General features: G+C 41.4%; 2 protein-coding genes across 6 annotated transcripts in view; one reads left to right on the forward strand and one right to left on the reverse strand.

The window, feature by feature from the left end:
• gpc3 (glypican 3) overlaps window positions 1-23,196 on the reverse strand; it is a 172,764-nt gene that overhangs the window by 61,681 nt on the left and 87,887 nt on the right. The gene's annotated exons all lie outside the window — the stretch shown is intronic.
• LOC307032738 (zinc finger MYM-type protein 1-like) lies at window positions 17,264-22,917 on the forward strand. 3 transcript variants are annotated; one of them, XR_013806368.1, is made up of 8 exons: window positions 17,264-17,469; window positions 18,247-20,817; window positions 20,986-21,070; window positions 21,237-21,368; window positions 21,455-21,564; window positions 21,652-21,773; window positions 21,919-21,992; window positions 22,288-22,917. XR_013806368.1 is itself a non-coding variant. In XM_079670946.1 (2 exons), exons 1-2 carry the CDS (start codon window positions 17,296-17,298, stop codon window positions 19,714-19,716), a joined length of 1,644 nt encoding a protein of 547 aa, XP_079527072.1. In that variant the 5' UTR covers window positions 17,264-17,295; the 3' UTR covers window positions 19,717-20,972. The 3 variants fall into 3 exon arrangements, 1 of the variants encoding a protein (XP_079527072.1); XR_013806369.1 differs by lacking the exon at window positions 18,247-20,817; XM_079670946.1 differs by lacking the exons at window positions 20,986-21,070; window positions 21,237-21,368; window positions 21,455-21,564; ... (1 more) ...; window positions 21,919-21,992; window positions 22,288-22,917 and having other exon boundaries at window positions 18,247-20,972.

Raw genomic sequence — 23,196 nt, forward strand, 5'->3', positions numbered from 1 at the left:
GCGCTAGACTTTTTTGCTGTCTGTCATTTTGACGGACAGGATCATAACATTTCCGTCAAAATCCATCATTACCCGTCGGTTTGTACACAACTGACGGGGGGAAGAGCACACTGGTGAATTGTCAACGGGGGGGGGGGGTTGTGAACTGTTAGCGCCGGTTTTGTGTCAAATGATGCACCCCCAACGTGAAATTCGCCCCGTGTCACGGGATCGCACATTTCTAAATGAAACGTTTAGACCTTAAAACGAAAAGTAAACGTTCAGGTTTTTTTTAATGGTCATTTTCAGACTGTGAGTCCTTTAGTGATAGCTGGTCCCTCGGCTCATGTCGTTCCCTCGGGCCACCTGTGCGTCAACAAATAATGTGTCAGCTTCACACCCCCTGACCAACGTACATTGCAACACCCCATCCATCAAAATACGGAGCGAAAAGTCTAAACACAAGAATCATGACTTGCCAGCCTACCACTAAACGACTGCAAATTACCATTAAAAAACCCTGGACGTTTACTTTTTGTTTTAAGCATCGTTTTAAGGTGTAAACGTATCATTTTCAAATGCGCGTTCTTGTGACAAGGGGTGCATTTCACGCCGGGAGTGCATAATTTGGCACAACACCGGTGTTATGCATGCCCACTGCACCTCGCAGGAGCACGCAACAGCGTAAAGCAAAAACTCCCAGACATTTCAATGATTTGTACGGCAAAGTTAGGTCTGGAAACGACATAACGGCATAACACCGCAGCCCTGCGTTGGCGCTGTTCTGTGTTTGTTCTAATCCGTCAAAATGACGGACTGCTTTCAGATTTTTCCGTCATTGTTAAACAAAATCCGTCATAGACGGAATATATTCGGTTAACGCGACCTCTGTGAGGTACACTAATGTTTAATTTCATTTCAAACCTTTATTTATTTAGTGGGAATGCTGTAAACAGCATTCCAACTAACTGTTCTTCTACGGACGAAATGTTTATTATTATTCCGCCGAGTTATTTTGGCCCTCTTCTCCTCCCGCATTGAACATCGCAGAAACTCAGTTCAAACATCAAAACGTTCAGCTCGGTCGGGAATCGATTGCTATTACTTTTCTCATTCATAACTTTCATAATTCCAGAGATACATCCCATAATACATCACATTTTTAACATTGAAGTCAATGGAGGAAATCTTCAACTTCAACAAATCTTCATGCGACTTCAACTGCTAACTCTTCATTCATACTTTCACTCAGAAACCTCATTCCAACTTTAACATTTTAAACATCATTCTGACATTATTCGTGTAAAACAACTTTTAAATCTGATTCTTACTTTTAGAGATATTAAACATTGTTCAGACCTTGTTTTAGAGGTTTTCTTCACATTTTAACATTAACTAGAGTGCGTGATGTCAAAGCTAGAGTGGAGGACAGCTAGAAATTCGCATTCATATATTTTTTTTAAACTGCCATAATTCCCAAACCCTACATTCCTGAGACATAATTTATCATGACAAACGTAAGAAAACATCTCGTAGCTTGAAAAATGACAAATAATTAAGCAAAAATAATGAAACAAAATGCTTTTTGAGGGCATGAAGTGACAAAAACGTTCAACATTCCTCCATTAAGCCCCAATGTAATTTCAGGCAGATATTTCCTCACGGAAGCAGACGCACACCTTTAGTTAAACTGCCAAAAAGGCCACATTATTTACCCGAAACTACACAAAAATTACACTTCAGATACTCAACTTCCTTGACATGCTTCACGTTTTGAAATTTCACAGATATCTGTTACGGTTCTTCCACAAAACGTTCACATGTAAGAGGTTCATCTCTCATTCAGAACAATGAAGCCTTTGAAGTCGAGGCACCTCGTTAGCTCAACTATAAACATCTGTGCAATGGAACACGATGATGTCATCACTCCAACTGACATGCTCAGAGCAGCAGACTTCAAATAGCAGTGTGCAAACAGTCCAGCCGTGAAGACATCTACGGGACAGTTTTGAGAATTCTTCAAATGTTTGCTCGCCTTGAAACACGGTTTTCTCATAACTTCAGTGAAAATACTCCAAACAGCCCAGAACTTCACAGGTTTGGTAACGATGCAGCCATCAACGCATCTAAGCGTAGTATGGGGTGTCATCAAATGCCGTTGCCATGGCGACAGCCCACTCGCCATGAAACACGATGTCCCTTTAACTCCTATGAAAATTGTCAAAAAGTGCTATAACTTCACATGTGTGCTAACAGTCCAGCCGTGAAGACATCTACGGGACCGTTTTCAGATTTCTTCAAATGCCGTTGCCATGGCGACAGACCACTCGCCATGAAAAACTATGTCGCTGTAAATCCAATCGACACGGTCCAATCGTCCCCCAATCTTCACTTGTATATCACCGGTCCATGCTTCAACAGCTCTACGCCAAATCTGAGATCTCGCCATATGCCGTTTCCATGGAAACGCATCCCTCGCCATAAAACATGATGTCGCTATAATTCCTATGAAAATGTTCAAAAAGTGCTCAAACTTCACATGTGTACTAACAGTCCAGCCGTGAAGACATCTACGGGACAGTTTTGAGATTTCTTCAAATGCTGTTGCCATGGCAACACAATGCTCGCCTTGAAACACGGTTTTCAAAAAACTTCAGTGAAAATACTCCAAACAGCCCAAAACTTCACAGGTTTGGTAACGATGCAGCCGTCAACGCATCTAAGCGTATTATGGGGTGTCGTCAAATGCTGTTGCCATGGCGACAGATCATTCGCCATCAAGTTAGTTCAGAAGTTGGCAGTTCAAATATTCTGCTGCTTTTCCAAGCCTTTTTACTTTCTTTTCTTCTCTCATCACACATTCAAGCCCCCTGTGTTCAGTGTATAATTTCAATCTAAATTCTTCACTTTCTTCTTACACATTACATTTCAGCACAGCAGTTCAGCGTCAGCTTTTCAGCATAAAGCATTCCCACTAGCAATTTCTTCAGGAATTGCATTCTCTAGTTCAGATTGGTCCCTTGAGATCATAGATCTCTTTTACAAGGGAGACCTGCAGCAATTTAAATTCCACATGAAACATAAAACAACATAAAAACAAACAATAGAGGATATCATACAACATATTTACATACTTATCAACATTTACAAATACCCATAGTTTCAGAAAGCATTTCACTTAGACGTGCTTTAAAAATATTCAGAGAAATAAAATTGCTCAATTTCAATTTTAGCTGTAGACTGTTCCAAGCAAGTGGAGCTGCGCACATAAAAGCTGTCTTACCTGAGACAGTCCTTACTCTTGGCACATCTAACAAGACTACATCATGCGATCTCAGACAATAGCTGCTTGCAACTTTCTGCTTTATCAGTGAACAGATGTAATACGGGAGTTTGCCCAACATAGCTTTATAAATAAATGTGTACCCAATGACTGAGCCTCCGTACAGTGAGTGATGGCGAAGACCGGAAGTACTCAGGCTCACACCCAGCAGCCGGAAGTTGATAGACGCCACCTTGTGCAACTAGCCTATTACGGGTTCCACAGATGACATTTTTTAATGGATTTTTTGTCAAAGCACTTAAAGAGCAACTTTCAGGTTGAGGACACCTGTGAATAAATATGTAGGAAAATTATGAATAGACTAGATTTTCAAAAAAATATACAGAAATATACACTACAGTGACATCTGGCGTCGTTTTTGTAAGACATTTTCACTTCCGCATAAAAAAGCCTCGGCACGTGACCTCCCGCGTGTGACGTAACATGGGGGAAACAAGGGGGAGAGCGGCCGGTGTAACGTATTAATAAACATGGATCCCAATGCTAGTTTCGACACAGAAGAAGTTGAACATGAATATTCGAATGCATATGACGGACCACAACCTTATAATTATGAGCCTGCTAGGCGTCCAAGAGACCAGGAGCAGCCAAGGATTAGAAGAAATAACGGCCATCGGAGAGAAATTGAGCTGTGGTGTGAGGAGAACCAGTGGAGAACTGGGCAGCTATCTTGGTGAGTGACCTGCGTTAGCTACAGAATGTTAGCTAACGTCACATCACAACATTGTGAAGTTAGTTATCATATATCAGGCTATAACTAACATAGCATTGATAATATAGTAACGTTACTGGCAGGACTGTTGATACTGATCCATAACAGAAACTAATGCGCATGTATCAGCCGTATCTCGGGTTACCTAATGCAACTCCACACTACGGTGCTGTGTACCGGAGGAGAGACGCGAGATACGGCTGATACTTGACGATCTGGCGGAGAAAGGTTGTGGAGCCGCCGTTGATATGCCGTTGTAAATGGCTTGATGGAAAGCAGGTGTGTAGTCGGGGAGAGTGCACAGCTGATTGCAGCAGGTGAGTGGAGGTTGAGCCGGGAGCCAGGAGTGACAGCCACCACGCACACACAAACAACACAGACAGGGGGAAACAAACAAACACAAAAGAGACGGCTGGAGCAGTACAGCCACCACAGCGTTACCTAATGCAACTCTGCACTAGGTCTTACGGTGCTGTGTACCGGAGGGGAGAGAGAGAGAGCAGCGAAGGGGGGGGAGAGAGAAGTAATACGGTTTCCTGATAAAGCTGTGGAGAGTATGTGCTGCAGGGAGGTGGATGCACAACGCACCCAGGAACGAACGCTAGCTCCGGTCCTTTTTACTGTGGACTCGATGTCCTGACAGGCTGGTATTTGTGCAACCTGCACAAACACAATACTGCACCATAATTACAAATTGTGAAATACAATATAAAACTACCGAAAAATACCAGCTCTCTAAAACACAACCGCTCAACTCAACGCAACTACTAACTATACCCGCTGTCAGAGAGCGGAGATGTTTCCCCTTTGTTATGTAATATGACGCGTTCGACGTATGACCTTAAAAAAAGCGCCGTTTTTAAGAGCAGAGCTCAAAATTGCTCCTTTCCCTCTGAATTCCTGCCCTTATGTCTCGTAAAACATATCAAATCCTACATTCACTTTTTTAATTGTAATTTTCAAGCAAGTTTAAGCAAAAAAAAACAAACCTGCAAGATGCTCTTTAAGATATTCATTGCTATCGGGATGTCAAGAGCATTCCATGGAATATAACAAAAAGAACTGCACACTGCTAAAGCAGCATCCCTCTCCTCTGTCATCATCCTTCTGGACCTGTCTGCTGCATTCGAAACAGTGAACCATCAGATCCTCCTTCGCACTCTCCAAAAACTTGGCACTGCACTTTCCCTCCTCACCTCATACCTCAAAGACCGCACCTACAGGGTAACTTGGAGAGGGTCCGAGTACGTCCCTTGTCAATTAACTACAGGGGCCCCTCAGGGCTCTGTTCTTGGTCCCCTCCTCTTCTCCTTGTACACAAACTCGCTCGGATCTGTCATTAGCCCGCATGGTTTTTCATACCACTGCTACGCTGACGACACCCAATTAATTCTGTCCTTGCCCCATTCAGAAACCCAGGTCGTCGCACGCATCTCTGCTTGTCTAGCTGACATCTCTCAGTGGATGTCTGCTCATCACCTCAAGCTCAACCTTGACAAGACTGAACTGCTTTTCCTTCCGGGAAAAGATTGTCCCACTCTTGACCTAACAATCAACATCGGTACCTCTGTTGTTTCCCCGACTCAGACTGCAAGGAATCTGGGTGTGATCCTAGATAACCAACTGTCCTTCACTGCAAACATTGCTGCTACAACCCGCTGCTGTAGATACACGCTTTACAACATCAGGAAGATACGTCCCCAGCTGACCCAGAAAACAGTGCAGGTTCTGGTCCAGGCTCTCGTCATCTCACGCCTAGACTACTGCAACTCCCTCCTGGCTGGTCTGCCTGCATGTGCCATCCAACCTCTGCAGCTCATCCAGAATGCAGCGGCTCGTCTGGTCTTCAACCTTCCAAAATGTTCCCACACCACGCCGCTCCTCCGCTCCCTTCACTGATTTCCAGTAACTGCTAGAATCCACTTCAAGTCACTGGTACTTGCGTACCATGCTGTGAATGGATCTGGGCCTTCCTACATCCAGGACATGGTTAAACCGTACACCCCAGCAAGTGCACTCCGCTCTGCATCAGCCAAACAGCTCGCTGCACCCGCACTGCGAGGGGGACCCAAGTTCCCATCAGCAAAAACACGTGGGTTTGCTATCCTGGCTCCAAAATGGTGGAATGAGCTCCCCATTGAAATCAGGACAGCAGATAGCTTTCACATCTTCCGGCGCAGAATGAGAAGATAACAAGTGACTTCAAGTAATAACTCCTTAAAGGCCTATACAATTGAATAATCTATAGTAAATGTGAATGTTGTTGACTATACGTCTAAATTAATTGGGATATTACACATTGTAGCCCTTCATTTTAGATTATTGTCTTTAAACTGGAATTTTGAGACATCTGAATATGTTGCATTAATATGAGGTGTGGACTCCAAGCACATTGAAACACACTGATCAAATGGAGTTCAGACATAACATATTTCTCCCACAAAGTTTCAGGTGAAGCTCAAATTCTTTCAGTCGAAAATGTGATTATTACTAATCAGCTCAGTAAGCCTATTTAGTAAATCCTCCGCTTCCGGAATCTCAACCCCATTTTAATGAGATTAACAAAATCCCCAAAATATTTTGAGAATAATAATTTGTTAATATTGTAGCACACATTTGAAGTTCTCCTGTATAGTAAAACCTGTAAAGCAAACACGTATGTCACTGAATCCACCAAAACATATGAGTGAGCTGTGCAGTCTAATTCAAAACGAGGCATTAGCAGATTGTGCTCCAAGGTTGGAGACAAACTTGTTAGGAAAATAGATTTCACACTTTTCACTCAGAGTTTTGCAATTCCTGAAGCATTCAAAGCTGTGAAAAGCTTCAGTATTAAAGCATGATGTCTTTTTGATTTGATAGAAAGTGTTCTGATGCAGCAGAAATACTCCGATCTCTTGGACTGAATGATGTTTTCCTCAAAGGAGGAAGAAAAAAAACAGTTGTTAGATATGTGATACATCTCTTCGGAAAGAGTTCAGGAAAAAGCGTAATTGAGATTTGTAACGAAATGAGCAATAATGATGTTGCATACAAATGATGATCAGCAAGAATAAAGTCTTAAAGGAATAGTAAGACATTATTGAAACATTCTTCTTTGCATTCTTGTCTGAAGTTAGATGAGAACATCTGACATCCTCTCTTTTGAGATAGGGATTGTGATTAGAAAACCTGCTAACTTTAAATTAATATTATATACTTATGCTTCTTAAAGGGTCAATTATACAGGCGGACATAATGGCTTTGATCAACACAATGCATATTTTTCATCTTTTAAATCTCTTGTATCTACAGCTGCCTGCATGTTTGAATGGATTAATAGGTAATAAAAATGCAGCAGACTTTTCATTATTGCTCGTGTTTCCCCACTGGATTTGATTTAATCAGCATGGGCTTAATGTATTCACAAAGGGGACAACAACATAAACATACTTGGTAAAAGGTGTTGTATGACAGAAAGAAAATATAATAAAAAGAGATGTTGGACTTAGAGCACCCATCTGTGTCGAGTGCGTAACAATACATGTTCTCTGCAGTATATCTCCTCTGCTCTTGGTCAGATCCATCATATTTCTGTCTCAACCTACTTCCCTTCTCTGTCTCTTCTCAGAGGGGTCACAGGGTGATGGATGTCTCCTCCACACTCTCCTGTTCTCCTTCCCCTTGGGCTCGCTCTTCACACTCTTTCCCTCCATTATTTCCCCCTCTTTCTCTCTCCTTGTTGCTCCTCTATTTCTTTCTCCTCAGTAACCGGTAAAAATAGAGCTTCATAAATCATGCATCTTCTCTCAAAGCGGCACGTAAGAACGAGAGGAATAAATGGGGAGGGGATGAACGAGAGAGAAGGATGTTGAGGATGAGATGTAGAAATGGAGGTGGATGACATCAAACTCCAGGAGAGGACTGGGGAGTTGGCAGGGGAATAGATTGAAGCTGCAGGGCTCTTGGCTGCCCTCTCTCCGTCTCTGAGAACATTGGTTGATTTGCGCTGGAGTCGCACCGGGTGGAGGAAATGAATGTTAACATGCCGGGGAGCGGATGGCAGACGATGAGTTGTCACCTTCCCAACAGAATTACATGCTTCAAGCCGATACAGGAGGAGAGGAGATGTCTCTCTCACACCTCCAGGAGGCTTACTCTGATAGAGTCGATCCGTTTGTCACCCCCGGTTACAGTAACAGGAGTCTGCACTCTCACCGGAGGGGAGGTTAAGTGAGAGATAAGGACCACAGCTGCGCCTCTTACAATCACAGCAAACCACTAAACAAGACATACTGCTCTCTGGATCCATTATGTTGCCGTGCAAACTATTGAAGTATCATTGAAAGATTACCAATGTTTACACTTAACAGCCTCACGAATGGTTCTTTAAAGATGAGATAGGAGTTATGGAGCCAGACGCCATTTCTTTATCATATATATCTACATTAGGCCTACTGCTCACTTTTCCCAACAACACATTACTTTTAGAGGTAGTGCCATCACCAATTTCGTATAGGAAGATTGACTTCCTTTGTGTACATTGATTTAAACAAACTATGTCATATGATGTATGTTCACTGATCTACTCGATAGTAGGGATGTAACGATACCAAAAACTCACGGTACGATAATATCGCGATAACAAGTCCAAGGTACGGTATTTATTGCGATATTGAATAATAAAGGGAAGAGAAAAAAAATTCATAATTTTTTTTCAATAAAACATTTTTTTACTCGGAAAATGTTTTTTTATTACATAATAAATCTGATTTTTACAGCATTTTTGTAGGATAGCAATATTTTAAAGTGTCAAAAACAAAGTGACAGTAACAGACTGGAACAAGAAAACCAGTGTTTTTGTACCTACCAGTACTACCTAGACCCTCCAGAAAAACGCGGGCAAAAATCCTTGATTATGCGGGCTAAATTCCTTGATTATGCGGGCTAAAATCCTTGATTATGCGATTAAACATGCGGGGGTTTTATGTGATTTTATGCGGTGAAATGGCGGGAAGTTGCGAAATATGCGGAAATATGCTAAATATGCGGGGCAAAAGAATTAAAAAAAATTAAAATATTGGGCTGTCTTATTTATTCTCTCTCACACACAACCTGCCACTAACGTTAAACCCCTTTACTATTCAAATAAACACATTCAATGTTTATTTACTGTAAAAGCAATTGGGCTATTTTAATCACACACACACACACACACTTCTCCGCCTCATTCTGTTTTCATTTACTCGTTCGTTATCTGACCAGCTTCAATCTTGTAGGCTACTCACTTCGTTTTTTGTAGCCCTCGAAAGGGTTTTGGATGTTGATGCCTTGTTGAACGTGAGTTGTTTGGCTTTCTTGTCCGCAGCAGCAGAAAGCATTTTCGAATGTTTGAATGAATCAAAGTGGGTCGTCACCGTCGATTTTCTCTTATGCTCCAACACACAGCTGCACGGGGTGCAGAATAGTTTCCCCCCACTTTTTGCCCGGTCTTTAGTAGAAATGTTCGTCGGTAAATGAGATGGATTAGATTTTTTCATTTTGGTGTTTTCTCTATCGTGTGAGCTCCACACGTTCACTCTATACAGTGTTGTTTACATTCTGTGATGCGCGAGCTGATGACGTCACGTCAAGACGAGTTAACTTTTTTTTCTTCTCAATTTTGTGTGGAAAAATGCGGGGATTATGCGGCCTTTTGATAAATATGCGGCCTTTTAAAAAATCTGCGCCATTTTGCTGATTATGCGGTAAATTCTGCGATCGCAGAATCGTGTTTTTCTGGAGGGTCTAACTACCAAACAAAGTAAGCATTTTCTTTGTGCCACTGCATCTCACAAATAAACAAGGACATTTAATAATCAGACCCTGCAATAAAAATAAATCAAGTTTCACTTTAGTTTTTCAAGTAACTCAACTCAAACTCACTAGTCACTCACTCAGCATCATCATACAGGTTTTTAGGAATATGAGAATGTCCACATTTCCAGGTATTTATAAACTGGGATGTTTGGGCATTTACAATATCCCCTGCTCTGGAAAAAACTCTCTCGCTTGGTACTGATGTTGCTGGGACACCAGTGGTCGCGTTAACCGAATTTTTTATTTAACAATGACGGAAAAATCTGAAAGCAGTCTGTCATTTTGACAGATTAGAACAAACTCGGAACAGCGCCAACGTTTCCCCGCAGCCAGGCTCTGGTGTTATGCCGTGTTATGCATGCCCTCCAAAAGGAAATTATATAGTTTCCAAACCGTACTTTGCCGTACAGATCAATACATGTCTGGGAGGTTTTGCTTTACGCTGTGCGCGTCCCGCGAGGTGCATGCACACACGGCATAACACCGCCCCCCCCCCGTTGACAGTTCACGAGCATGGTCTATCGTGAACTGTTCAGACCCGACGGGTAATAAGGGATTATGACGGATATTTTACGATCCTGTCTGTCAAAATGACGGACAGCGAAAAAGTCTAACGCCAGGCTTATTGACATGGCGAGATATAAATATACGGTTGGTACATGTCTCTAGGTGTGTAAATGTGGCCCTGTAAATACGATGTCCTTTTGTGTTATCTGTTGTTTTATTTTCATTTTGTAACCTACTTGCTGCCATGTTGGACAGGTCTCTATTGAAAAAGAGATCGATGATCTCAATGGGACCACCTGGTTAAATAAAGGTTTAAAAAAAAAAAGTGTTTAAAAAAAAAAAGATTTTATTTTATTTTATTTTTTTAAATCGCGGTAGATTTTGTCAGTCTCACGACGGTATTGGGAAGTTTATTTACCGCGATACCGCGATATTCGGTATATCGTTACATCCCTACTCGATAGTGTACCAAAAGGCCGGCTAAAATAATTGGTCGTGCTTTTTACAGTACTACGGCTTCCACAGATGACATTTTTGTATGTATTTATAAATACATACAAAGCAAAGCATTTAATATATTCATTGCTATCGGGATGTTAAGAGCATTCCATGGAATATAACAAAAAGTGTTTCTGAAGTGAATGACCTACCCCACCTTTAAGTTAATTATCTGAATACTTTCTGTGTTTTCACCACTACAGTAGGCACTGTAGGCGTATCTGGTGAATTGCCATTTTTATCAGTTATGTAAGTTGCTTAAAAAATAGTTGAAAACGCCTTCAACAACAAAATCATTAAAGTTGTTGTTAAAGATCATCACGCTATGTATTTATTTGTTGTATACATATGTTTTTATTATTTATTCTTATCATTTTTATTCTAATGTTGAAATATGTATTTAAAGCCACCCTATGTAAGGTTATTTAACAGACTGTATCTTACATTTGCGCCACCCAGTGGTATCAGACACAGTGACGTTTCGGCAGCAGCCAATCAAACACCATGGATCTGTTGAGAGACTACAGTCTGCACTGTAGTTACATGCAATTCACCAGCTTAGCAAGATAACTACACAGATTCATACTCCATTGCAAGAAGTTTCACTTCTTTCATATATGCACACATTTGCTATCTCTTAGTCACCAACATATGCTTTCTATTCCCTCCCTCTGTCTTCTCTTTTCATCGCTCTCGGCGATGAGTCATTTATATGACGTGTATCCGTCAATATCATTAAACATTTATATACCTAGATGCCTGGTCGCCCAAGTCGGGCAATGTTCAAACCATGTCAGGAGGAGGGTCACGATGCACATTGACCCATTCAGATGGATCTGAATAATTTAAAAGATGCAAGAATCACATGAAATCCTAGCAATCTTCTGTTAAATCTTACATTTCAAAATGAAGGTGAAATTTAAAAAAAACAATACTTCACCTGCATTGAACCAGTCCATTAAATGTTCGTTATTAGTTGGCAGGATAGATTTGAGGTGGTATCTACCTCCTAATTGATTCAGTGGGACATAAACATCTATTGGTAAACTGGATCACTTAACATACGTAATTTTTGTGAGGTAAACGTACATGTTTCAACCCAAAACTTTATCTTTTTTTGTTTTACCAAGACAGGCAGTTGCTTAAACCAAATTAACTACTATTTTTTTTCCCGAGATACATCATTTTGTAGGTGCAATTTTCCCAATCTAAAGTATTATAATGTTAGTGATAACAAAATGTGACAGCCATTTAAGTAAGGGATAATGTATTACAAAGGGTTATTGAATAAATAACACAGTACAGGGTGATCAGGATCTCGATGCGAAGATGTTCTTTTCTTTTACTGAGGACAGTTTAGCCATCATGAATCCAAAGTTTCGTGCTCTCCAAAAATATAAAGCTGGCCATTTCTACTGAGCATCGTTCCATTGTTGAGGTCTACTAGAATAGATTTATATTGTGCAATTTTCCAAACTCACATTGGTTTCTCATACAGCATCTCTGTATAGTATGTGTATTCACCCTCTGTCCTAAACGGCTTGTTGGAGCTCCTGCCCCCCCTGTGAGCTCATGTGCTCTGATTGGTCAGCTCGCCCACTCTGTTCTGATGAGATCACCACCGTTACAGCGGAACATCAGTGATTATTATGTGTTGGCGGGACGTTGTGTGGCTCGCTGCTGTGAGGAGCGGACAGTCTGAGCTGGGTTAATTTCCTGCTTGCTGCGTGGGTTCTGCGAGACAGCAAGAATGGACGCAGGAAGGGGGGGGGGGGCTGAGGGGGCTGCAGCACCCCCATCTGCGAGGCTCCACTAGCACCCGCACCCCCAAACGCGGCGCACCTACAGTGTAAGCGCGCCACCGTTTTGCCGCTGAGAGAGTGTGTGTGTGTGAGGAGCTCCACGGATTGGTCCATTTGGACCAATGGGTCCATTTGGGTATGGTCACGTCACTGTACCCAGGAAGAAAAAGAAAAATGTCCAACGAGGCGTTCTGGGGCAGCATAGACAGGTCTTTTCTGTGTTAGAGTTTTACTCGCTAAAGGGTGCACTTTGAGGGTTTGTGACTTTGCAGACAAAGAAAAAGCTACATAACACACAAGGGGACGGGTAATAACTGGAAAAGTATGACATGGGACCTTCAAATATTCCACTGTGTTTTATGATACACAAAAACAAATGTTTGTTGTTAAATTTACTAGACTTCTTTTTGCGGAGTGATATGACTGCAAATAGTGCCTTGATCCTCATTAGCAACGGTCTGTTCTCCTAAGCAACGGTCTATTCTCCTAAGCAACGGTCTGTTCTCCTAAGCAAGGGTCTGTTCTCCTTAGCAACGTTCTGTTCTCCTTAGCAGCGGTCTATCCTCCTTAGCAACGGTCTGTTCTCCTTAGCAGCGGTGTGTTATCAAGTATTAACAACCTCTCAAATGTCTAATTGGACTAATCACAATTGAGTATTCAACTAAGCCGGGTAACAATATGCTAAGAAAGTTCGAATGGGTCATCACTTTGAGGGGTTCTGGTTAAAAGAAAAACGTTTTTTTATAAAATAACAGCTTTATTAAAGTTATTCTGTGTATTCGTAGAAGGAAGCTAAGGAATGATTAGGTAAAATGAAGGAAAATCTGATTTAAATATTCTGCTTTTGATTCTATTACATGTCCTACATTCCCAGCTTGATACTGCAAGACCATGTTATGTTGATGTAAACTAGTTTGTTTTGTTACAGTATTTGGACAAATTACAGCTAATTGGCTAAAAAAGGACAACACTGCATGGTTCCTTTAATCCCTTAAGGTCATTCACAAAAATCCTTTTTGGAGGTGAAGCAATCAAGTGTGCCATGCTTTGGTTGATGACTCCTTAGTGAGGCAAAATTAGCCTTTAGGGAAAAAATGCATCTGTCCCTTCAATGACACTGCTGAGTGAGGAGTGTCTCTGCAAGAGTACATTTAAACACTCCCACATATACACACACAATCGACCTTGTCACAGTGCGGAACAATACAGGACCACAGCAGCTTTAATCCCATATACTGGAAACAGAGTCAGAGCCTTAAACACAAAGTAAAGGCATCTGTGGTGACTGGAACTGCAGTCTTAAATAAATCCACACAGGACATATTTTAACTGGATAAGAATCACACACACACGCACAGTGAGTGATTTCCCCTAAGTCAGCGCTTCATGGAAGCAGCCACACCCTGGCGCCGTAAAGAGTAAGTGAGGTCAACCTGTGTGTTAATAAATGATGGGTTCTGAGTGGAAACCTGGCCAACGTGGGGATTCTGGGTGTAAAGAGTGAAAAGTTCAGCAGATATACAAGAGCAAAAGCACATCCAGCTCAGTAACTCTGGCAGAAAGGAGTCTCCATATTTCATGAGAACTTCTCCCTGACTTCACATGTGGCTACGAACAAAGTTGGCATTTTTATCGGAGTTGAATCAACGAGCATCTGCCTGCCTGCCTTCTTCTCTTCCCTTGCTATTAAGTCCCACTCTTTATTCAGCTCAGTCCAAGGTTTGCTGGTTTGTTGTTGTGCATTACAGATAAACTACCTGCCCGATTTTCATGACACTTGGTAGAATGGTCTAGCACAGGGATGGGCAACTTTGATGGTGGTGGGGGCCACAGATTCACTTGGAACACACACACACAAAATGTCCATGTGTTGTATGTAATTATTAACAAATATACTAAGTCTGACATCTTCATTGACATTTTACAATCAAAGGGAACATCCCCAAAAAATGGGAACATCCTCTAATAAGCTCACTAAACTGTCTGTGTATTGAGATTAACCATTAAGATGACATAAACATGAAGTCATGAACACTAACCCAGATATTAGTTGTCTAACTTGAACTTAAAGCCCTTGTAGCCAGTCTCTGCATTCCCCTTATTCCACAATAAGTGGAATGTCAACACAGACACCTGTCAGCCCGCACTCTGCTGTTCCTCAGCACCAGTCCCCGTCCCTCCCGCTGAAATTATGAATGAAAAGCGTAGTAATCATAGACAACAGGGCAGGGTCCGTGAGGGTTGTTTTCATCTGATTTCAAATAAAAAAGTCTTGGTTTTAAGAATATTAAACTTGTTTCGCCAAATTCAGATGATAAATACAACTTTTAAGCTTGTAAAGGCATAATTACAAGCGGCAACTTAATGTCACAGCAGGCATAACAACAGCCAGTGTTTCTTGTGAGTGTTTCCCCGGGAAACAAACACAATACACACAAATGCGTCACAGATTATTTCGCGGTATTTGAAATCATGTACACAGCTCGCGACGTAACTAGGAGTCAAGTGGACGGTATCAGTACTACAAGTTAAAAATATGTACAATATGAAAAAAATATATATACTTTTTATTTTTTATTAATTACGTTGTTTATAAATTAATCTGAGGGCCGCAAAAAGAGGAGGTGGGGGCCGCATGCGGCCCGCGGGCCGCCATTTGCCCATCCCTGGTCTAGCATGTGTCAAGCTATTCATTTTTGGAGCTGATCCAAATTACCGTGTGGAAACATGCTTTAGTTTTCACTGATGGAAACGACCCTGGACCCTGTGCTCTCTGAGGGCCTTGTGACGCTGAGACACTTTTCATTACAAGTGATATTTTCACTTAAAGAAATTTAGCCTTGATCTCTTAGCCGCACTCACTCAATAAGTCCTTTGACTGAAGTTAATGTGGTATCTATTTTATTATGTCCTGTTTTTCTAAGGGAAAGAGTCTTGCGACATATTGTAGATACAAGTTTCCTCATTCACATCAAGCACTCAGTTGATATGCCTCAATAGTAATGGAAGATTTGTAAAACTTTGTTGGCAAAGTCTCAAAAGTCTTGATGATTGAAGACCTTACCTAACATTTCAAGGCCAATACTGTCTTGTAACCGCATTGCGAGAGTTTTAGCTAATCCAGGATAACTATGGAAACTGTGTTGGCGAATGAGGAGCAACCAAATATTGGCCTGAAAAACAATGTGATTTTGATCAAATATAGCTCATATTTAACTGTATAGAGTCTGGTAGATGCTGTAGTCCTAGTCTAGTAGTGTATTATTGCACATTTACATCTGTCACATGATGCATCGCTATTTCTGTTGGGTGACTGTCGAATTTACTCGTGTCAGTCCTTTGATGTAAGATACATTTGTCTCATCAAGGTTTGAGCCAATATATTATAATTTTTTGTTAATAAACTTTATTGTAAACATTGTATCTTTTATTTGGTAGTTGTTGTTTGCTACGACGGAGTATTAGGGCCACACTTAGAAAAAAAAAACAGAGATTTCGAGAATAAAGTCGGAATAATACGAGAATAAAGTCATAGTTACGAGAATAAAGAGCTTTTCAAAGGGGATTTGTTGTTTCACAAGAAACGATGAGACTTGTAATCAAGGCTTTGAATCCAGAAAGAGTCGAACGATAGCCTTGTGGTGGAATCGGAATGAGCTCCCCATTGAAATCAGGACAGCAGAAAGCTTACACATCTTCCGGCGCAGACTGAAAACTCATCTCTTTCGACTCCACTTCGAGCGATAGAATTACTAACAAAGCACTTATATACTAATAAAGGACTGGCTTATCTAAAGCCAGTTGAGTAGCACTTGAAATGTTTTGGCTCTATGAAACCTGATGTACTTATATGATTCTGTTTTCTTCAAGTTTGTATCTTGTTGGTCGAATTCACTTATTAAGTCGCTTTGGATAAAAGCATCAGCTAAATGCAATGTAATGTAATGTAGTCGGCCAGAACCAGCCGTTTCCTCCTGCAGAAAGGAGACAATCTCCTCCAAGTCCGCTTCTCAAGTCACTTATGAAACTACGACTTTAATCTCGTAATTATTACTTTATTCTCGTAATGTTACGACTTTATTCTCTAAATCTCTCAGTTTTTTTTCTTCTAAGTGTGGCCCTAATACTCCGTTGCAGTTTGCTTCTTTTTTTACATTGAAATCGTTTTGTGTTTATATTCGCACCGTTAAACACCAAAGCAAATTCATTGTAAGTGCCCTATTGGCCAAAAAATCTGATTCTGATTAGGTTCAATTAAATTAAAAAGCCATTGAGTGATATCAACAGGGGTGGACTGGCCATCTGGCATACCGGGCATCGTCCCGGTGGGCCGTTGACCCAATGTGGGCCGCTCCGCAATGTTTTTTTTTTCTTTTCGTTTTTTTCCCTCTAAATTCCCTCCAATTGGGCCGGCCAATTGGCTACAGAGGGCTAGCAGTGTGTTGCCAGCATCAACACATATTATTGGTCTATTGTTTGTCATTGTCAATCAATCATGAGCTGATAAGCTCAGAGAGCCCTGACAGTGCTGTCAATCACAACACAAAACAGGGTGGGGCGGGACCTCATGGTATGGGTGGGAGTCGCGGGACGGGCTGCCTGCTGCTGAGCTGAAAATGGATAAGCAGAAGAAAAGCCCGGGTGGCGCTGAAAAACTGCGACTTAAAAAGCTGAAGTCTCTGGAGGTGGAGGCTGCTAAATATTCTAAATTGACGGACCTATTTGGTGCCGTGGTCACCGCCCCAGCAGGTGCTTCTGCGCCGGGAGACGAGCGAGTGGAGGCATACATCGTAAGTAACGTTAGCCTGGGCTGGCTAGGCTACATTTTTGAGACATGTCCAAAAAAAAAGTAGAAAACGTTTTTACATTGAATGTGATGTGACCTAATTAACTGCATAGTCCTACTTGTGACAACATATTAGCCCAGAGTTGAAGGGCTGTGAATGTTGGTAGTTGTGGTTGATTTTGTTTAAATATGCCGAATTGTGATATTATGGGTTTTTATATACTTCAGATGATTTAGCTAGGCTAGCTAAGAGCTGCTAACGTCAGCGGTATCTTGTAGCCATAGCAACAGTAAACGTTCACATGGACCAACGAGCTGTAAGTAGAGATGAAGCTGCAGAATCAAGCTGTATTGTAAATACAGATGAGATACTTTGAATTTTAGCAAAAATATAAGTAAACCTATAGGAAATAATTAGATTAATTTGCAATATTTGCCATTGAATTTATTGTAATCTTTCAATTCATTTAATGTTTACTGAGGTGATAACTATTTCATAATTTGTGTGTAACTTTAATTTCTTTGTAAATGTGTTACTTTTACTGTAGTTTTCAAATGGCTGTGTATAGTGCTGTCTTGAGCATTTTCAGGTATTGTCACAAAGATCAGACTTTTTTGCATTGGAAAACACTCAGTGTCATAATGAAAACATGGCAAAGCCACTAGTGTTGTTACGCTCGCGAACGTTTCGTTCAATATGAACTAATCTTTTATCTTGTACATTATTCTGTAGTTTTGAGTTATTTCCCCATCTAATGATAAATGCTTTCCCTATGTCCAGCCCAGACAGGTTCAGGGCAAGTCCAGCTGGTCAGTTCAGGGGGAGAGCCAGACCAATTCAGGCAGCCCAAAGACTGCACCACCTGAGAGGGAAAAGGCTGGAGAGAGTGAGGAGTGTGTCAGCCCAAATACAGGATCACCTGAGAGGGAAACAGCTGTTGAGAGCTATGAGTGTGCCAGTCAAATAACAGATTTGTTTTCACAACCTGATCAGAGAAATCTCCAGTCATTTTTAAATGACCATCCTCAGCAAAAAAGTAGCAATCCAGTGGTGCAGAAAGTGTTCTGTAGCAGAGACGGCACCATTAGAAGGTGGCTGACATACTGTCCAGAGCGTCACATGCTGTATTGTTTCATCTGCATGGCATTCGGTAAGAGAACTGATAGCAGTCTGTTCATCAGTGGAATGTCAGATTGGAGGCATATACACCAGCGCACAGAGGAGCATTTGAGAAGCAGTGGACACAGAAACTGTGCTGAAGCTTACCTCTTGAAATCCGCCAGTGCTGATATCAGCAGTGTGTTTGGTGGCAGTCAGATGTCGGCGCACAGAGAGCAGGTCAGAAAGAGACGGCAGGTTTTGGAGCGCATCATAGATGTCATCAAGGTTCTTGGGAAGAGGGGGCTTGCATACAGGAGGTCAGAAAATGAGGCAGCATATACTCTGGAAGACCACACAGTTGATCATGGTAATTTCTTGGAACTCATACTTCTACTGGGGAAGTATGATTTCTGTTTAAAAGAGCACCTGGACAGCTGCCTTGAGAACAGCAAAAAGTTGCATTTGTCTGGTGGCACGAGAGGCAGAGGCTCCCTTGTAACTTTACTCTCCAAAACCACAGTCAACTCAATGATAGATGCAATTCACCATCTGATTCAAGAAAACATCTCCAGTGATATCAAGAAAGCAGGAATGTTTTCAGTGCAGCTGGACACAACACAGGACATCACCTCTCAGGATCAATGCTCTATAATTATGAGGTATGTTAGTGATGTTGTTCATGAGAGGCTTGTTGCAGTGCTGAAGTGCAGTTCATCCACTGGACAGGCCTTTGTCAACATGCTGTCAGAAGTTCTGGACAAAATGGGCCTCAGCAAGACCATGTGCATTGGAAATGCGACTGATGGGGCATCAAACATGCAAGGCCAATACAAAGGATTCTCCTCACTATTGTCTGCACAATCTCCAAACCAGGTGCATGTATGGTGCTACGCACATGTACTAAATCTGGTGCTTGCAAACACAACCCAGACTGTTATTGAGAGTGGGTCCCTGTTTGCGCTCCTCAATGGCATTGCGGTATTCATCAAAGAGTCATATAAAAGAATGAATGTGTGGGAAGAGTCAGGCCGAAACAAGAGACGTAGACGCCTTGCTCCTATTGGCGAGACACGCTGGTGGGCCAAGCATGAGGCCCTGAAGAAGGTGTTTGGCTTCTTTGGAAAACCGGAAGATGGTTCTGTACGTTGATGTGCTGTTGACATTATCAGCTATACAGAAACAGGCAACAGTGAAACCATGTATCCGTGTCATGGCCAGAGGATGCGCAGTCATTGCTCAAGTATGAGACGATCTTGACGGCTCAAATCTTCCTCCGCTTATTTGAACATACCTCTCCATTGTCTAAATACCTTCAGACGGCAGGATTGGACATCCTCTCTGCTCACAGAATAGTGGCATCGACACAGGATATGCTGAAAAGCTTGGGAAGAGATTTTGAATCTGTAAAAAAAGCAGCAGACACATTTGTCAACTGGACAAACACAGAAATCCAAGAGAGAGATGACACGGACATTGAAGTGGAGGCAACACTGCCACAAAAGAGGAGGAGGATGAAGAAAGTCTTGCCTGGAGAGATGGCTCAGGATGAGACCCTGGATGATGCAGAAAAATCCTATGAGGTGAATGTGCATAACCGGATCATGGACACAGCAATTGAAGCCATTCATAGGCGCTTTTTAACACACGGCAATCTATATGCTGACTTGGAATGTCTGGATCCCAGAAACTTCCCTCAGCTCTGCACCAGTGCTCTTCCCCAGTCTGCCCTTCAAGACTTAAGCAAGTGCTTGCAAGGATTTGACAGCAGGGCAACCAAGGAAAATATGCAGGCCGAGTTGAAAAGCTTTGCACTCCAGTGGAACAGGCTGAAGGCATCCCCATTGGCAGAGTACAAAGCAATAACAGTAGAAGATGGATCAGGTGGTGAGGAGGACAACACAGAAGAGGTTGAGATAACTCCCATAAGCTGTTGCTCCTGCAAAGAATGCCCTCTGTGCTGCTACCAGATACTTCGCCGTTTCAACATGCTAACAGATGCATACCCTGTCCTAGGCCTTGCTTATAAGTACCTGCTTACATTATCCCTCACACAGGTGGCTTGTGAGCGCACATTTTCAATTTTGAAGTTTATTAAAAACAGACTCAGAAGCACCCTCTCATCTGATAAATTGGAGGCATTTATGTTGATGGCCACAGAGAAAGACATCCTCATGTCCTTGGACTCTGACTCTGTGATAGACAGACTTGCAGAGAAGAGTGAGCTGCTTAAAAAGCTGCTCCACTGATAAGGCGAGAAATATTTAATATTATTGTTATTATCACACATCACACATTATGGATGTAGTAATTCATTATTTGTCATTTTAATGATGCTTTTCAGAAGTTGTATTGTGCTTATGTGTTGATCCTTAATGGTGTGATCATGTACACTAAATTATCAATTATTCTCCATTTCAGGTTGTTCTGATATATTTGAGGAGTCGTTCTCCCTCTGTTCTATATGTGGACTTGTTCTCTCATTTGGGACCATTGTTAGAATTTGGTAAGTTTATCATGTAATTTTTAATGTTGTATAAATTCATACTTCATCATTTTAAAAAAGTTTTGAAAGAAACGCACATCCCAAAAGTTTTCAACTCTAGGTGCAGGACAGAGGAAAACATTTTATTTATTTTTCAGACTTAATAATGTATCCGATTCCCTCTCAGGTTGACCACTTGACATGTGAGAGCTTGAGGAGTTGTTCCCCCTTCGTCCATGTTCGAGGACTTGCTCTCTCTCTGCCTCCACTCTCTACCTTCACTGCACCAAAGTTTGGCTGTTGAGTCTCCTCTAGTATGGTGAGTTTATCATTTTTTATGTTTTATGAAATCATACTTAATTTGTGATGATTAGAGACTTAATAATGTATCCGATTCCCTCTCAGGTTGAGCACTTGACATGTGAGAGCTTGAGGAGTTGTTCCCCCTCCGTCCATTTTCAAGGATTCGCTCCCTTACCACTTCACCACTTTTTGAGAAGTCTATGATTTTTTGAGTATGTCATGTGTCTTATAATCTTATATGAATTCATACTTGATTTGTGATGATGAGAGACTTAATAATGTTTCCATGTCTCTTTTAGGTGGACCACCCTATATATGAGAGCCTAAGGAGTTGTTTTCCCTCTGTCCCCTTTTGAGGACCTGCTTTGTCTCCTCCATCATTCACTGGGCCACTTTTAGGTTCCTGAGCTTATTTCATGTGGTGAGAGGAATGCAATATGTGTATGTTTAAAGGTTATATTTAAAGGTTTATGTGAAGAAACATACTATATGTGCGATAAAATGACAATTGGTAATTCATAAATGTCTCTTTATATTCTCTGCTACCATTATCTCCTGTCAAACAGGTTTTCCTGACCTGCTAGAAGTTCTTCTTGATGCTTGAGTCATAGATCATATCTGAGAGCTTCGTCTTGACTTTGTGAGTTTATTATGCAACTTGCTTTGTCTCAGATTGAAACAAAAGGTTTGATTATGATTATTTCCTGGCTGAAGATTTTCATATTGATGGTTTTAATTTCAAACATCTGCATATCTTTTAAGTTCAATTAACAGTTATGCAGGTAGGCCTTAGGGCTCTTTTGAGACTTAAGTCATCCTTCATTACAGATACATTTGTTCACTAAGTGTCACTACGTCACAAAAAGGCTACATGGCTACATATATTTGTCAGTACACAGATACTGAGTACAAGTTCTGTTTGCTGTTTCTTTCAGGTCACGAATTTGGTGAGGAGTGGAGCTGGCTGGCTGCGGACGAGGAAGTATAGAGCAATACATACTTGTGCACATACACGTATATGAAAATGCATATCTATTCAGACCTGTAACCCATGTCTTAGACTTTTCACACAGCTATGTATATATATATATATTTTTTTTTTCCAATTCTCTATTTATGGTTTCATAATGAGTGAGTGAGTTTCAGCTCTAATGCTGTAATATGTTTCTATTTAGATTATTTGTCAGGATATTTTTTTGTTATTATTGTCCGAGTCTGGTTTTAACTAATACTGGGCTTACATCAAAAGATTTTCACAGTCACAGACTAAAAACTGAAAGGGTAGCATAAGGGTTCTTCCCGTTAGTCTCGTCCCACCCCTAGTCATGACATAACTTCTGTTGTGATTTGACACTATAATGAATAAAGATTGATTGATATAGCTGTCAATTTTAGTCCTTTAGTTCATAGTTAAGTGCTTTATTTGTTAACTGCTATCAAGGAATATGACTCTCCTTTGTAGTATGCATGAGAGAAGATGCCGCAAGTTAAGTGTAGTGTCCGCTGATAATGTAGTGGGCTGGTCTGGACAGAAAATGCCAGGGCTGAATTTTTGTCCCAGTCCACCCCTGGATATCAATCAATTATTTTCATGCCATTCATGAGTCGGGAATTCAGCAGGTAGTCAGTTGGCTCAGCCAGAATGGGAGGGAAGTTGTCACACTCAATTGACTCTACGATCACTCGATCCCTAGGAACGCACCCAAACCAATGCAGCTCCTTGTATTTTTCAATATACAGTTCTATTCTCTCTGTGTGTGTGTGTGTGTGTGTGTGTGTGTGTGTGTGTGTGTGTGTGTGTGTGTGTGTGTGTGTGTGTGTGTGTGTGTGTGTGTGTGTGTGTG

The sequence above is a fragment of the Notothenia rossii genome (genome assembly GCF_949606895.1).
Source record: "Notothenia rossii genome assembly, chromosome: 3".
NCBI classification, from domain to species: domain Eukaryota; kingdom Metazoa; phylum Chordata; class Actinopteri; order Perciformes; family Nototheniidae; genus Notothenia; species Notothenia rossii.